At 33.5% G+C, this 16,777-nt stretch overlaps 1 protein-coding gene across 3 annotated transcripts in view; it reads right to left on the minus strand.

Moving 5' to 3' along the window:
* LOC113505292 overlaps positions 1–16,777 on the minus strand; it is a 52,527-nt gene that overhangs the window by 11,133 nt on the left and 24,617 nt on the right. For 2 of the 3 annotated variants that reach the window (XM_026887914.1, XM_026887913.1), the window contains exon 2: positions 13,995–14,032. Coding sequence is in view for 1 of the 3 variants with exons in the window: in XM_026887912.1 (XP_026743713.1) it covers positions 13,435–13,480 (46 nt within the window). In the remaining 2 variants the exon portion in view is untranslated. Of the gene's footprint in view, positions 1–13,434; positions 13,710–13,994; positions 14,033–16,777 lie in introns of those variants that run through there. The other variant, XM_026887912.1, reaches the window with a different exon arrangement.

The following is a 16,777-nucleotide window of genomic DNA, read 5'->3' on the forward strand; positions in this document are numbered from 1 at the left end:
ACTAAATGAGTGACAGCTAAACACTGCAATTATGAGTCTCCCGTCTCACTGAAATAACTGTTTATAATTGAAGCGGCTGCCTTACTCTGCGTAAATGAACAACGTTTTATGTGAAAATGTTGCTAATGAGAGAGTGGATCGCGGCCCTAATGACGCGGACATAGTTCATGAAATCGAGCTTAGTGCGTGTACTTTGCTTTAATTATTATGACATAGCTTTCTTATGGATAAGCGCTGCGACAATATTAAAACATTGACGAGTATTGTGGCTACGCATTCTAAGACATTGTTTGAGGTGACTGGATATTCATTACTAACTTTGTTATTGCTTATCGCGATATTATGGCGAGCCCCTAAGCGCATAATAAAGGAACTTTCGCATTAACATAACTAACCTTACCCAACACTGTTTCCAGCTTAGATACAATAATGTAGTTCATTTCATTAACAAAGCATTATTCATATCTTCCGGGAAAATTAGAGCAAATATTGAATATTATATTGCTGGTTCAATATTATAATTGTCGATGTTTTCCCCGTGGGGTGGCTGTTTCATAATAATTGATATTTAATCATTCGGGTAGCTGCGGTTCTGAGCAGTAAGACAATTTACCGTGCTCTATATTGTATCATTAAGGGATTGTTCACCTCTGTTGTTAACTTTTTTTAAAGGCTGGGGGCAAAACATGATTGTTTTTATTTTACTTTTATGGATGTAATGTGATGCTGGTACTTATACAGCTTCACTAGAAACTATTTATTAAATGCTAAGTAAGCATCAATACTAATATGAAAGCTAACTGTTATAATTCAAGTAAATTTAAAAGACTATAAAAAGTCCAGGATTTACCATTTACGATCATTAATTTATCGGCAATAATATAATCGATGTCTCAATTTAATATCGAAATAGATAAAAAACTTGACGGCAAATGGGTAAATCAATTAGTGTTTGATACGTATAGGCATAACGTCACTATTAATGGCCAGGATCTAGTTTTTGTGGGTTGAAGTAAGCAGAGGCATCACCTATTAAATATAATTTTGATAGTCTAATGTAGTAATAACGATGACGATGGAACTACATCAGTGATTACATCATGGGGATATGGTAATGACTGCACGAATCGGTATCGATTGCCTTTTCTAACAATAAACGTTTTTCCTTATAATCTCATTGATGTAACGTGGAATATAGTCTGTAGTCTATTTATAAACGTTTTAGTGATTTATTGCTATTTCAAGTTTTAAAGTTATTACTTATCTGAAGTTCGTCATTAAAATGACTAATTGAATTTAAAATGAAAATACCTACTAAAATGTATTTTTGGTTATTTTTATTAACGCAACCTTTGAACTTATTAAAACATGAATCAAAGACGAATTTACCGGTATCGGTTTATGAATGAACTGTTTGCATGAGTAACACGTTATGGTCTCAAGCATAACAATCTAGTTCCGGACGGATTTACCCAGTTCTCGCAAATGCAGTGAGATTTATTAGAAGTCATCAACATTATATAAATAGAACCACACGTACAGTGTTAAGAACCTTTCCTACGATGCAATTAGCTGACTTTTAATGAACACTCTTTGTATTAACTCTTAATTTAAGTAATGAACGTTTATTCAAGAACCGTTATTAAGAGTTTTTCAACTCGTTACGTTGTCGCATATGCATACAAAAGCTACGAAAGAAAACAATCCTATCACAAAAAGAGAAGATACATGTTCCCTGCAAGTAATCTAATAGGCATAAGTTTTTTATTGCACGACACTTAAATCATTTCTTGGCCCTATATAGAGAGCGACCAAGCGATAGTACTAATTACGAAATAACCCTCTGCGCGCCGCTTGGACGTAACTGTCCGGCTCTTAAAGGATAGAAACATTTAGTCAGATATGTCATTCCGGTAACAGTACGTTACTTTAATTACAGTTTAAGCCTAGTTAGTTAGCTCTGATCTTCGTGTTTAACATTGTAAAGGGAGACTGAGCCAAGTTTTTGCGCGTAATGAAATTGTAATCTCGATTACCGCGGTGGAACGAGACAGCCCCGACAATGCGACGAGGATGCGAGAATAGGCGTGCGTTTGTACGGACCGGATACTTAGTTTATAAATAAATAACGCTTACTAACGCTGTGCCTAGCTTTATTATGATAAGGACAGTTTATCGTTGCGGGACTCTACCTGCCCTATTGTTATTACACTGCTGCGAGCTTTCATTGTCTTATTAAGTTTACATTAGAAACGCACGCAGAAGCAGCGTTTTGTTTTGTCGTATAAGCTTGCTGGTAACTTACAAAAGCTTCATCACTTTTAAACTTTGTAAGTTCATTTATGAAAAAATGAGTTAATTGATGTTCTTTGCCTAGCGCAAACTTTGTTAAAATTATGACATTGGGATTTAATAAAGTTTTGAATTTAAACTATTTTTTGCAACAAAAATATTTAGATTACTAAAGTTTGACAATTAATTTATAAATATGATAATTTAAAATTTTCGATCTTAGGGAAAGGTTCATAACATTGATAATCCTAATGTGAAATTAATTAAATATATGAAAAGTGTCAGAGAAAACTGAAAAGCACTGAAAAAGTGTAAAGTAAAAAAATATAGCTTACTACTTCTGGCTGCACTCGATCTATAGGGTCGACATTTTTCCACAACATCACTATCACAGTCACTATATTGGCTAATTAATCTAGTCCTAGTACATTGTTCACATCCGGAGGGCCTGTGCAGCAGATCAGCACAGCTGGTGGCCGGGCACACCTCACGCTTGCAACAACTCGTGTCCACATCCATCTTCTTCAGTCTTACTATAATAGTGCCAGTATTCCTGTACAACGCACACGCTGGTATGCTACTGTGATCCATAACAGACGATCGCAATTGACATCCCCCAAAATGCTACGATGTCGCACGCGTGGTGTCGTGTGAGAGACTAAATGAATTTGTGTGAACGCGCGTAAGATAAAGGCTAGTGCTCACCGAGGCACGTGTTTCTGTCGAAGGCAGTGGGGCACGGAAGAACGAATCGCAGGTGGGTTTCTCCCGTGTAGCCACGCCGCAACCAATGGTGGGCGGCTTAGCCGGGAGGCGGGCCTCGATCCCACCCAGTTGCAAGTACTATTATGTATGCGAGGGGTCCGTTTGCTCCGCTCCCAGTAAATAAGGGTTGACCTTTCTTGTATTCTTTTTTTTATATACGTGCCGTTGATTTTTAAATATTGGTTTGTTTTACAGTTGGTATTCAACATTTACTATGAAATTAATAAATTAATTATTGTTTTAATTTATTATTACTCACCGAATTTTTATTTTATAAATGTTGTTTATGATAACAATAGTTAGAAATAATTAGGTTACACGGTACTATTACTTTAGGTAATTAACACCTCAATACAATGATGTTTTATTTTTATTTTTAAAGTAAAATATAGTCCATATTCATTTGAGATTTTCTCATTTGCCAAATATACAAAATAAAAGAAAAAAAAAACTTTAAACAAGACATTATTCACCAGCAGTTTCTACTGAATACTGACATTATTTTGATTATTTTTAGAATTGATGATGGATTTCATTAATCTGGAGCAATGTAAATAAAAAATTATATAACGTCAATGATTGTCAGGTAAAACATATATATTAAAATTACTTGTATCATTTACTTAATACACGCCTACCTCAAATAGTCAATTATAATGCCAAAATGTTATCATGAAATATTTGACGAGATGATATAACAATTGTCATATCAAATTCCAATATTACAATTATCTGATTATTTATTAATCTAAAAAATATACCAGTTTTAAATAAAGTGTTATGAGATACGTAACAATGTTTATTTAGATTTAAAAATATTTAATGAAAGTAGAACGGATATAGTTTTATTTGTGTATTTTAATTTACTACATAAAATCAGTGGATATGTTTATCTTTAACAGAACATGTCTTTTTTTGTTTTTCTTCTGCAAAATGTTTTTATTTATTTTAATGTTTAATTTGATTTAAATTTATTTCAAATCCCCATTACACTGAAACCCGTACTTAGTAAACAAAATATGGGGCTTTCTACAATAACACAAAAACAAATATTAATTTCGTTGCCAACTTATAGATGTATCAACAAAATTTGATAAAATACTGTAAAACAAAAACATGGGCTTTCCCAGTTTTTCTCGATTTAATTATGAAAACAAACAGTTCGTTTTTGTTGACAAATATTTTTTTCACATTGAGTTAATTTTGTTTTGGCACTATTGACAATTTCTCCAGTCTTTCATATTGAGTCATGGTCCATGCGTTCTCATCTCGTTAGTCACGTTTCAGTTGACTCAGATTTAACCGGATTACGCTGAGATCGAAGAAAATTTCCTGAATTTTCCTTTAAACTGTTAGGCTATATTATATTTGCATTTCCAAAACATTGATTTGTTTATTCGATAGTGTATATTGTTTATCTATTCGATATAATAAGAAGGAGAAAACTAACGTTTAGGATCGATTCAACTATTACAAACAACTTATGAAAAATAAACTCAAAACTAGACTACGATTAGTTTTTCAGACTACTGTCCATGATACAGTATCGGCTAAGTATATGCTGAACCATTTTACGCGTCTTTATAAATTGACCGCCGAATGCAATTAGCTAATAAGTATTTTATTGATACAAGGAGCTTATGTGCACTACTAATTTGTACAATCTAATGATATCGCTTTAACTAATTAGCGGCTACTTTTGCAAATAATCGTTCAAAAATCATTCCTTTGTAAGAAGTCCAGTAGCGACCGGAAAGTTCTGCATTCATTTTTTAAACACTCATTACTAATAACCCTCTCTTTGTAAAGTCGGTCAAATAGATTAGTAAGGAATATTAAACATTACACTAGGTCTTTAAGCTCCTGTAATTAGTCATTGACTGTAATCCTTTGAATGAATAAGCTTGGGTATTTTAATGTTAATAAAAAAATGCTGGCTGCTTTTAAAACGTAGGAATAGTACAATAACTGGAATGATGTATGACGTGCCATATTTTAATTAACATATTCTGGTGTACTCATTCAGGTCCCTACTCATGGATAGCGTGAACGATGGGTATGATTCATACTCCCATGCACATATTATCCACATCCACATGATTTCGGTTGTGTCACCGGACATGGGCCACTAGTTCCGTGAAAAGACACCTGTGCTAAATCAGCGCGTACTTTCCGGTTGATATAATAACAACCTATTTTGTTTGCATACTTGAGATAAGAACGACGTCGTGCAGTCTGGCAACTTGGTTTCTTGTAATTGTATCAAATGATTTCGCGAATCGTCGCCGCTGAATTCCCGGGTCGATTAGATAATTTTTGTGAGTGGATTCAGTGAGGTTTTATATCAAATAAATACCTTATATTGATTATGTCAATTTAATTATTTAATGTGTATTTTACTGTTTTAGTATTTATGTTTTATCACTTTGATACTAAATGATGATTCATAGACAAAATGCGTTTGATACACTTTAAACCTTCCTTTAAAACTTCTTTATAGTTCTCATAAACTATTTAATTATCAAACTAATTTCCTCATCGTAAATTTATAATTCAAAAGTCTTAGTAAGCAATTCTCACATTCAATGCTTTTAATCGTAAATCATTGACGTTACCTGTTTAACAATAATTCAAATATAAATTCGTCAAAACAACTCTACAAAATTGCCTTTTAATGTTCCAAATCTTTCAAACAAGGAAAATAATACTATCATATTTAATTTAGTAAATAGTATACAAATTTCATTGAACTAATCGGTTGATATCAGTCATGAAAATACTCTATCACACCAGTAACGTTACGATAATTCAATGAAGCTAGTACGTTGACTCATACATATAATTGTTCAATTACACGTATTAGGTATGCCGTTGACATAACGATTTACATAAACAATTTACCATCACTACGATCGAGGAAAATTTACTACGGAAACTTATACATAAATAACTTTTACTACAATGTTTTTTGCTCAAGTGTTGATTCCTGAGTCATTGATGAAGTTTCATTCATAAAATGAAATATACGGAAAATTTTGTCAGAGTGAATTAATTGCTTACGAAGAAATGACAATCTAGCCACGGTTTTTGAGCTTAATGACTATACTAAGTAAATTTTTATAACCGAATTAGTTTTTTTAAACAGATGAATCAACGTCAAATACTGTTAAATAGAAATGGCGTCAACTGAAATCACGGTAAAGCAGGTGAATTTAGACATGAAATCGTAAGTATAGTAGGTACTATTTTTTTCTTCTAAACACTTTGAAAAACACCATTAGTTGCAATCCACTGATCGATTCAATCACTAAAGCTAAGTAAGCCGAAGATAACCGAACAAAAAACTATTTTTATTTTTATCTATTAAAGATTCTCTAAAGTTTGTATCGGAGAAAGACAATTTTGAACATGATTTTGTTGAAAATCTATCGTTAACGCACTAAGCAAGCTACTTCAACTTCTAAAGAAAAAGCTCACATATAAATAGAGTCTAAGCCAAATCAAAAGAAAGAACAACGTATTGAAGAATATCTAGTGCAAAAGTATTGACAGAAAGGGACCGGACATCCGAGTGATACACTTAGAGGCACACACACATAGATTGTTTCTATTTTAGGATGATAACAGGAATATCAGTCTATTACGGAACCTTATTTAATACCGACACACTGACTCTCGTAGCAAGGTTCATAGATATTATCGATAATACATATCTATATTGAATTTGAGAGGAAGGTTTTATTGCATAAAACCTCTTTAAAAGGTGTTCCGGATTGAAAACTATTTCGAATTAAACTTATTAAGGTTTTAAAATGTTATCAGGCTTTAAAATCGATGATGATCAAAAATAAATAGATTGGTATATTTGATGGAAACTATGTTAATTGTAATAATTTACTTTTGGGTATTAACTATTTGATACATAATTTTGGATTTGAATAGATTCGAATATCAATTTTAACTCAAGGGAAAATGAACTTGTATATAATATTAATATAATAATATTCCATTTCTACATTTAAAATGTGACAACATCTGTCGATAAAACAATGCAGTCCTGTCTAATTACAAAAAGCCATACATTACTTAATATATATTCATTATAGAATACATTTCAAAATACAAACATGCAAATTTTATTTGTGAAATACTCCACTATCCGTTCAAATCATTTAACGATCTCTCATGAACTGCTAATAAAATAGAATCGAAAAAAAATGCTCTTTAATAATATCTTCACACATTTTCTTTTAAATAGTAGTCCTTTCAAAAAGCCTAATGTGATGGGTTAATTACTCAATTTGCGCTTCAGAATATGTACAAAGTTGGTAGAAAATACCCATTTGTTTAGGAGAATTGCCCATTCTTTTAAATGTAAAGGATAATTGTTACCTGCTGTGACATAATTTACGTAAACTAACAATACAAGGCGTCCTTTATGAAGTGACTAACGTTTAACTATTATTTTAGGCACGCTTTAATATGTTTTGTGTTTTATCTTACGTATTTGATTAGGTATGCGAATAAAATATGAATACAAAAATAAATATAAGAAGTTAAGACTTAAAGGAACCGCCTGCAAGTGTTATGGCTAAAGAGTTTTAGTGATATCTTTATCATCGTTTGCCAGATATTTTATTTAGACAAGTTATTACGGATTTTCACTCCTAAAAATATATCCCCATTTAAGGATCGGTAAAATTTAAACGAGTACAACGTAAAATCTTCTTTGGATTCCATAAATATGACTCCATAAAATACCCATTAAAATTTCGCAAACTGTTCATTGCCTTGTAAAATAGCCGACTTCTGTACAAGGGCGAGCCTTTGTCCCGTTGCCGAATCATTTTGTTTTACCGTTAACGAAGTAATAGAAACAATAACTCTGGCAACTTTCACTACGTTATATATGACGCAATAAATTGCTTTGTCAACGGAGACCCATTTAAAAAGGTGCCATCTTTGAGTTTTGTTTTCGTTTTAACGGTAGTAGATTTTGGCCCGCTCTGAGGAGGTCCTAAAGTGACAAAAACAATGTGCGACTGCCTTAAAATTTCACAATTGTGACATTGTTCGGCGTGCACCGGCGGCTCTATAAAGACGCGCGCACAATGAGTGCAGTTCGTACGCAACACAATTAAACTCGCAACAGAGGAACGCCGTGAAATTTCGTTTAGAAACGGTGTGAATAGACGTATCATGGGATGTTTGTGTTTGATAAATAGTGCGTTAACAATACACAGGGGGCGTTTTATTATATTCCGGTCCGAGAACGTTGGAAAAAACTAGAACGCCGGTTAAGATGTCAAACTTGTTACGACATGCGGAGATAGATGTCATGGTTAAGGTTGAGTGGCGATTTCAAGGTTTTTGGACACGCGAACATACAATGGGCAAGAGCAGAGTCACGGTTCCGACGTATAGATTTCGAAAGCCGAAATACCGATAACTTCCTAATTTGAGCAACTTCATGGTGACGAAATTCTTGTTTTGGAAATTCAAAGACTCATTATCACGTTACCCAAAGTGGTGTAACATTAACGGTAATTGTGAATTTTGACCCGGATTAAGGAACTGTGTGTTAATTGGGATAGAACTCGCATTTTATGCAAGATTCATTCACCTTGCGTTACAACTCGTTACTACGAGTACTCACACGTAATATATTCAATCATTTATACGGTAATTACTACAGCCGGATTATCATGGACTTTAATCTTTTCCCATGTTTTGTCAATACTTATTCTTGAAAAAAATACTGTTACAATATTTGAAGTGTTTTAAAATTAGAAAGTTAATAATTACCCCACTTCAAATCACTACTGTCATACTTACAATGATGAAATTAAAATGTTATTATGAAACATGATAATATGGTGCAAAATCTTTATTATGGTGAAAGACCTATTAACCAGTAGGACACTTTCTGCAATTTTATTTCATTGCTATTGAAAATATTGTCTGTAATTTTTATGGAGAGAATGTACACTACACAACTTACACGACCAACTGCAATATAATACATATGAAGTGAAAATCAATCGTTACTGATTTGGGGTCAAGTAGATGACGCAGCGGCCGGAATCCGCATCTCAGTAGACTATTATAACATAACCTGTTATGTTGTACTACGCTTGTTGTGTCACGTACTATCCACAACCGATATCGTGAAGCAATCGAATTGTTACAAGTATAATGCGCGGTATACACGTCGCTTCATTGGAAATGGTAAAACACATGAAGCAGTGCACAGCAAAATGTGCGATTGTCTTGTTTATAGTAAACGTTAATACATTTTTCTTAATAAGTGACGTCAATAAGTAGCTGGGTATTGCTAAATTTAGAGGTCGTGTTATAAAAATCTCATTGTATTAAGTTATTAGTCATGTTTTACTGTAAAATCAGGATATTGTTCGGTGTTTCCCTGCTTTGCAAATATTAAGAAAACGTCATGGTTTGAAGTAATGGTTATTACGTACAGAGCTACATGGAACTCTTAATTATTCAGATACTGTTTATTTATCATATATATGCACGTAATAAGATTACGTTTAATCGTGATTACTTAGTGATAAATTGCTTATAAATTATTCAAACAACGATTATAGTGTAGCGGAAAATAAAGCCTTTGATTAATTATCTTTATAATTGACAATTATAGACAATACTTTCGCCTCTCACTAAAATCACTTTGGGGCAAGATTTTGTAGTTGTGCACGACAATTAATTAATACGTTTTAGTAAATACAACATTTTCCCAAATTACTAGGTCTTTCAGGCATTCGGTGAAAATGACTAAAACCTATTGAACACGTATTCATTCAACTTGGATCTCAAGAATAGGCTACTTTTCCACGATAACCGTCACCGACTACTTAACATATAATATCGATGATAACGAAACCAAATATAAAATGTCTAGGTCAACATAAGTATGATTCAACATTTACGCAACACCTATACAAACAATACGTTTTTTCATTCTCAATATGTTAATTTGGAAATCCATAGAGTGTCGGCTATGACGAATTTATTTTTTAACTCTTTAATAATTAACTCCTTGGCCAGTGCTCTGTAATTTGCATGAATAACGTCAGCTATGAATAGATTGTCAAAGATCTATTTTTAAACTTGGCCTTGAAATGGTATTCACCTTATGACACAGATAGGTTTAGTATGCGGATATAAGGAACAAAGCAAAACGGATTTCTGATAATTAAAATAGTAAATAAATACAAGGAAAAAAGTTGAATATCTTAGATTTATCAGACGTAGAACATGACAATAATTAAAAAAAAGGTCATGTGCGGGTCGCGCTCGCAAAGCGGGTTCCATAGGTACAACTAGGCTAAAGATAAACAAATCTGTTGGTTGAAAAAAATATGAACCTAACAGAGGTTGCCTATGCTCCATCATTATTTTTTTGGATTTTTATATTATAGCGGCTGTAGATTTACATGATCTATGAAAATTCGACTATGGCTAATCTAGCTGTCGCGGACGGACTAACGGTTCCGTTATTACCATTTAAACATGAACCGCTAAAAATATGTTGAAAAAAAATAAAGTTTTGTTGTCAAAGATGAAAAATTAATCTCTCATTGCAGAAAATATTTTTGAAGAATCCTTTAAAGGAGAAATCTCACTTGGGGGTATCCACGTAGGCATGTACGACACAAACATAAGCGTACCGCTATTAAACAAGATATAACAGCATAATTTCGTTTGATTTGACATGCCGAAACAATTTAATCATTATCTTCGTTGGAAAATTAGCTGGGATGCGCACAAAGGAATTTGGATTCAAAATGTGGGGGAATAGAGTGTTTATTTAAAAGTAGGAGGCTGTGATTATAAGCCTTGTGGACTAGGGAGAGAAATGGCGGAGGAATTGGCGGTATTCGCCAACGACCGCGGTGGAGCGATGTTGCGAGCCGGTACCGCCGACGGACTGGGTGGGCACGCCGCGGCGGTTGGCCCTTCTACGCTCTTTTTGTCTTCCATTTTCGAATTTTAAATTTTGAACTGTGCGAAAGCAATGTCTGCTCGGATACGTTTAATCTCTGTCCGATGGCACACGCGATCGATGCAGATAAACGCCATAGCGCCAGTTTATTTTATTTATCGCTCTTTCTTAACCACTTGAACTAAAAAAGATGGTCAGCGACGTTAGTAACTGCGTACACAGATGTAAACGCAGATAATATAATAATTAAAACCTAATTGGCAAGAAAATATAAAGAGAAGGGTGTACAATTAAAACATTACTTTGCCATCGTCAAATTATGTCGTAATTAGCCGCACAATTAAAATCGAAGGTCATTATGGTGGTAAAAACTGGAGTGGGAAGTGATCCTCTTTTTGTTGTTGTTGTAGAGCAGTTACGATATAGAGGGTGAGCAGGTTATTAATGTGCCTATCGAGAAGTTTGTATTCAGCTGCCGTGAACTAAATTATGCGATTACTTTACATTAATAACAATATCACACGTAATAAACGCGGATATTATAATAAGTTAGTTAATATTACGGACAAAAAGCTTATATCATGGAAGGGATTATCTAATGTTTTAACCTATTTTTTAATAATAAAAACATGTAAAAAAATGTATTTGTATTTTGAACATTCTGCTTCAAGTTACAGGTTAATTCATTAAATACGTTTCCATTGAAGGCTATTTATGAATGAACGACAAAATTGAAATAGACTCGCGCAACTTACGATTCATTGTATTTACCCCAACTTATTTACATATTTGTGCATTGAATGAATATTAAAAGCTTAAGTAACGTTATTTCGAAAACGCTACAATTATTTTTAGAACCATTTTCGCCATTGAACCCGCACAATCGAACATTCCAATTTAAAAATAAAGCCCGAAACTGCACTGTTTTGTCATAAATCATTGAGATTTATAAGTCAGTAGCCTTACTTAACCGCGGCTCAACCTCTTTATTAATGTGATAAAATAGTAAATTTTATCAGATAAATAATTAGGTAGGTACATTTCAAAGGCTATAGTTGGCTTTAGTCTTTAGGTAAACGGGCAACAGACAAAATTACTTATTCAGTTATAACATCAGATAGATCAATTTAATAATATTGCAAAATAATGAAAATACTTACATACATATTACGGCTAAAAATCATTATTTTTATTCATCATTCAGAAGGATCTACAAGTACAAATTATACGTTTAAACGTCGACTGTATTATACATATAGGCCATCAACGGAAAACGCAATGCAAATCACCTAATTTTAAGCCTACCCAACAAACGTACCTAGTTCCGTTTCTTGTTAACTATTCGAGGAAATGTGCACTTAATATTAATATTCAAAGGAGCAGAATACTCAATAAGTATGTACGTTACTTTATTGACCATTGTTGGCCTTAGATTCGGAATACAAATAAATGATGTACTTTGATTAATTATTTTTGAGAACTTGAGATGATGGCTTAAGTGATTGATGATGATAGACGTTTAATTTTAGATTTATTTATCAAGGAAATAAAGTAACAAAATATGTATTTCGGGAAGTCTCAATGAGAAACTAGACCTTTCAATGATATCGATTCGTAAATTTAGATTAAAAAAAAAAACGTCGGTAATCAAAGCTCATCTGGTATTAATAAAAAAAAAATCTGAAAAGTCTCTCTACAAACTGATAACCGTAAAATATATTCTTTTACCTGGTACATAATGAATTTATGACGAAACATTGCGTGGGTGTCTGCGTAATTCTTTAATCTATGTTTATCGGATGGTCAGGCTGTGTGAAAATACCCATCGGTTGCCGTCGCTTGTCAACATGTGTGGTGCCATTACTATAACGGTACCAGAACGGGAAAACAACACCGTTGGACTAAATAATGATAATCATTTGTGAAACACTAATAAGACATCTTGAACTTATTATCAAATGTACAAAAGATAAAAAATGTTACGCAATAATAAGGTATCGTATCCGTGAAAAACGATAATTGTAAGAGCGTTTTAAATGGCATTATTATGCTAAGGTCGATTAAAAACACAATTGTATCGGTAAAGATTTACAGTTACGTCGGTCGGCTGTCCTATGAATACTTATGCTTAGGCGACGCGGCAGCGGAAGCCGGGCGTGAGAGCTAGTAAACCTCAGAAACTGAACAAAATGTGACCTCAATGTATGTTGAACAAGCTGAAAAATAAGGGCACAGCAGAACTCTCCCCTATAAAGTAAATGCGTTAATTACCACAAGCATTTAAATGAATGTTAATTAATTTTACATCCTCGTACGGGCATAAAATTACACGTAATTAATCAATTTTTATTTTCAGAAATATGTTAATTGAATTGAGAAGTTATAAATTTAATAATGCATTGAGAAAGTACCTGAAAATTCTCTATGTAAACTTCTTTTATTCTTCGCTGAAACCATTCGTTCAACATGATGCCGACACTACGATCCCCCCGCACCTAACCAAAGATCCGATGTCCACTGTTTCCAATGACAATTTATAACACATGATATTTTACCATGACCTCACATAAATAAATAATTTCTTCAAAAATAGATTCACGAAAAATATTAAAAAATCAAATTCGAAATTTCACATTTACATAAAGTGATGTGAACGCAATTAAAGTCAGCGTGTTATGTCAAAATAGATTAGTATGTCCATAGACTATCTAGATGGCCGCTAAACATTTGAATAAAAAGTAAAAAATTTAAACAAAGAGGTTGCCTTCAAATTTTCCTTCGAAAGTAATTTATAAAAATATACACATTTTTTTATTGAAACCTTTTTGGTAATAATGCGATTTAAAAATGATTTTAAAAGTTTCTCTACACACTTTGTACAATTTATAAAATTCGGTCTCAAAACATGTATAATTTTGCAAACAGTTTTGATCAATACTAATGAAAATAAATATACGAAAAAGGTTTTTACCTTCTGATTACGGCGCCTTCGAAGTTGCACCGCTTAACCTGAAACAAAAACAAAAATGATTTAAAACACTCATGACTACAAACAAAGTGCCGCATTTAAAATCTACAGTCAATTTTATATTTTGAATAATTTTTTGTACCCTAAACTAATGATTAGTCTGCATTTGACGATAATTTAGTATTTAGGTCCGATGTTTAGGCCTGGGGGCTGCAAGCAATGGTTTTCGTGACCTAGATCTTTTTGAACACACGACCATTATATCTTGAACTCCGTGCAAATTGCCTTCGTCATTCGAATTCAGAGATTCTAATCCTTATGTTGCTTAATAATAAGGTCGGAGGTGGTTCGATAATTATGATCGCTAGAGTTCTTATAGTATTGGATGTTCATATCGAAATTACAACCTGTCATATTGCAGACACGATCATGAGGAGCAAGAGAAGGTCATAAGAAATAATTGTTGTACGAGCCCAGTAAGACAAAGATAAAACTATAATGTTTTACGTTATTGGTCTTGCAAAATCGTATAGGTGTTAAAAAGTTGATTGCGCCATTATTTTCAATTATTTCAAACGTAGGTCTTAAAACTTTTGTTTTGATTAAAAAGACAAATAGCCTACCATTCAGCCAGTATCAAAGCAATTTTTTTGGGCTGACAAGAAAAAGAGACGAGAAAAATCGAGTAAAGAGGTTTTATTTAAAAGCCCGATTCAGTGCATTTTTTTTTAAATAGTATCATGGTGCAATATTATTTTTTAATGACTCATTAAAAAAGAACTCGTTCAACATTTGTAATTATGCAAATATAAAATGTCAGTCATCTGTTTTTGATACAGTGGCCACATGTGTTGCGAAGGCGGTGACACTGCATGGCACAATAATTAATAAAATTGAAATATTGTTATCAGTGAAACTATTTTAGTGTTTGCGTCAATTTAGGTATTGTTAACAATTGAATTTGATACCATATTTACTATTGATTACACCTTTTACATTTACGTCAAGGTTTGATATAGATTAAAGTTCTGACGTTTACACCATCAATAGTATAGTTTTTTACCATTACAGAATATACTGGAAGTTTTTTTCTTATGATGTAGACCATTTTAAGATTCATAAAATTTCTGTGCAAACAAACTCAACAAGTTCAAACTCTACAAATGACTGAAGTCCTTAGATAAAACTAGTCATCGGATACAAATCTTCACGAATCCCTATCCTCACTTATGTGTTAGAACCTAATGAACGAGAGCCGAGTGGCATAGGTCAACACGCTAAACCCACTGAGCGTGATGTGTCGCGGTGTCGATCCCCGTATAGAACTAGCATGTGATCTAAGTCTAGGTTCCTGGCACATGTAAACTTGAATGTTTGTCAAACCGGAACAATAGGATTTAAGTTCCTTAGAGCAGGAGAATTACATACGTAAAATCTCTACGTGACAAATGTGATAAAAAGTACCGAGGTCATAAACAGCTACTACTGGTCAATTAAACACCTTGAATATGAACGTAACTCTAGAAGTGTATCTCAAAATAGCAGCACATTAGATGAGCGTCGTACCGGCAAACAATCGATCGTTATGCACATCCTTGTAGTAGGTATCCCGACATGATGAACTAGTATGAACCAGGATTTCCGATGACTTAAGTCGATTAAGCAAACAGGGCACAGTGTGCTTTATGCGTAAAGCCGTTTTTTCGTCTTGTCATTGTTCTTATTAAATTAACGCATTAATCAACAAAAAGTGAGTCGGGTGCCAAGAACCTGCTTACGGATCTTGTCTGGGGAGTCAGTCTGCACGCCCATTTTGCCGTTGTCGCTTCCTATTCCGGCTATTGTTGAGCGTCCTGTCACCAACAGGCATGCGTACACGCACACATTATAAACAACGCTAGAAATTAATGTAGAATACCGCACACAGGCACGTCTCTCGACTGTCTATCGCACACATGCGTACAGCAGCGTGTACGCGACACGACATGCACAGAGCGTGGTGTGCGTAAGTACAACACAAGCGTAAATCATCAATGAACTTGACGTATAGCTCAATGAATGAGGACCTTGAGTGAGGTTGTTTATCGAGGCGCTAGCGTTCGATATCGAGCAATGAACTTCGGAATGAGAATAGCTATTCTGATTTGATTGAGAAAAATATTCCGCTTTTCTTGCTTGATCCCGGAAGTATATCATAATTATGTTTATTATTAGACAGTAGGGAAGGAAAATAATTGTATCGACCCTCCATATCATTCATATGATAGTGGGAGGAAAATCTATATGAAGAGAAAAAACATATTGAGATGAAAGTTTCAATGATTAATCACAAGTTTGGAATCGTTGGCCTGTTGGTATAGTAAATATGCGCATGATTCACATAAACCACAACAAAACATTAAAGAGATCATGGCACGAGCATGGCACGAGCCGAACGTTTGTCATCGCGTGAACTAACAAACATGAAATTATAAATATTATAATTTTGAGTACAACTATGACTGATATCTCTACTATTTGGCAGCCGTTAGATGTTGTTGTTATTTTTCAAAGAATACTGCTATCAAAACATGTTTTTCTGCTTATCTCATATCGACCATTTAATTTTTTTTTGATGAGCTAAAAAGCTTTCTTTTATTGAAAAATGTACTCAAAACAAAAATAAAATAAATCGACAAGCTCCCATATGATTTCTTAAATGCAAAACTATGAAACACAAAATACTCATTTCAAAAAAGAACAGCACAATGCAATTCAAAATATTAAAACATTTCTGCATCTGCATT

This window comes from Trichoplusia ni, chromosome 25 (assembly GCF_003590095.1).
Source record: "Trichoplusia ni isolate ovarian cell line Hi5 chromosome 25, tn1, whole genome shotgun sequence".
Classification (NCBI taxonomy): Eukaryota; Metazoa; Arthropoda; class Insecta; order Lepidoptera; family Noctuidae; genus Trichoplusia; species Trichoplusia ni.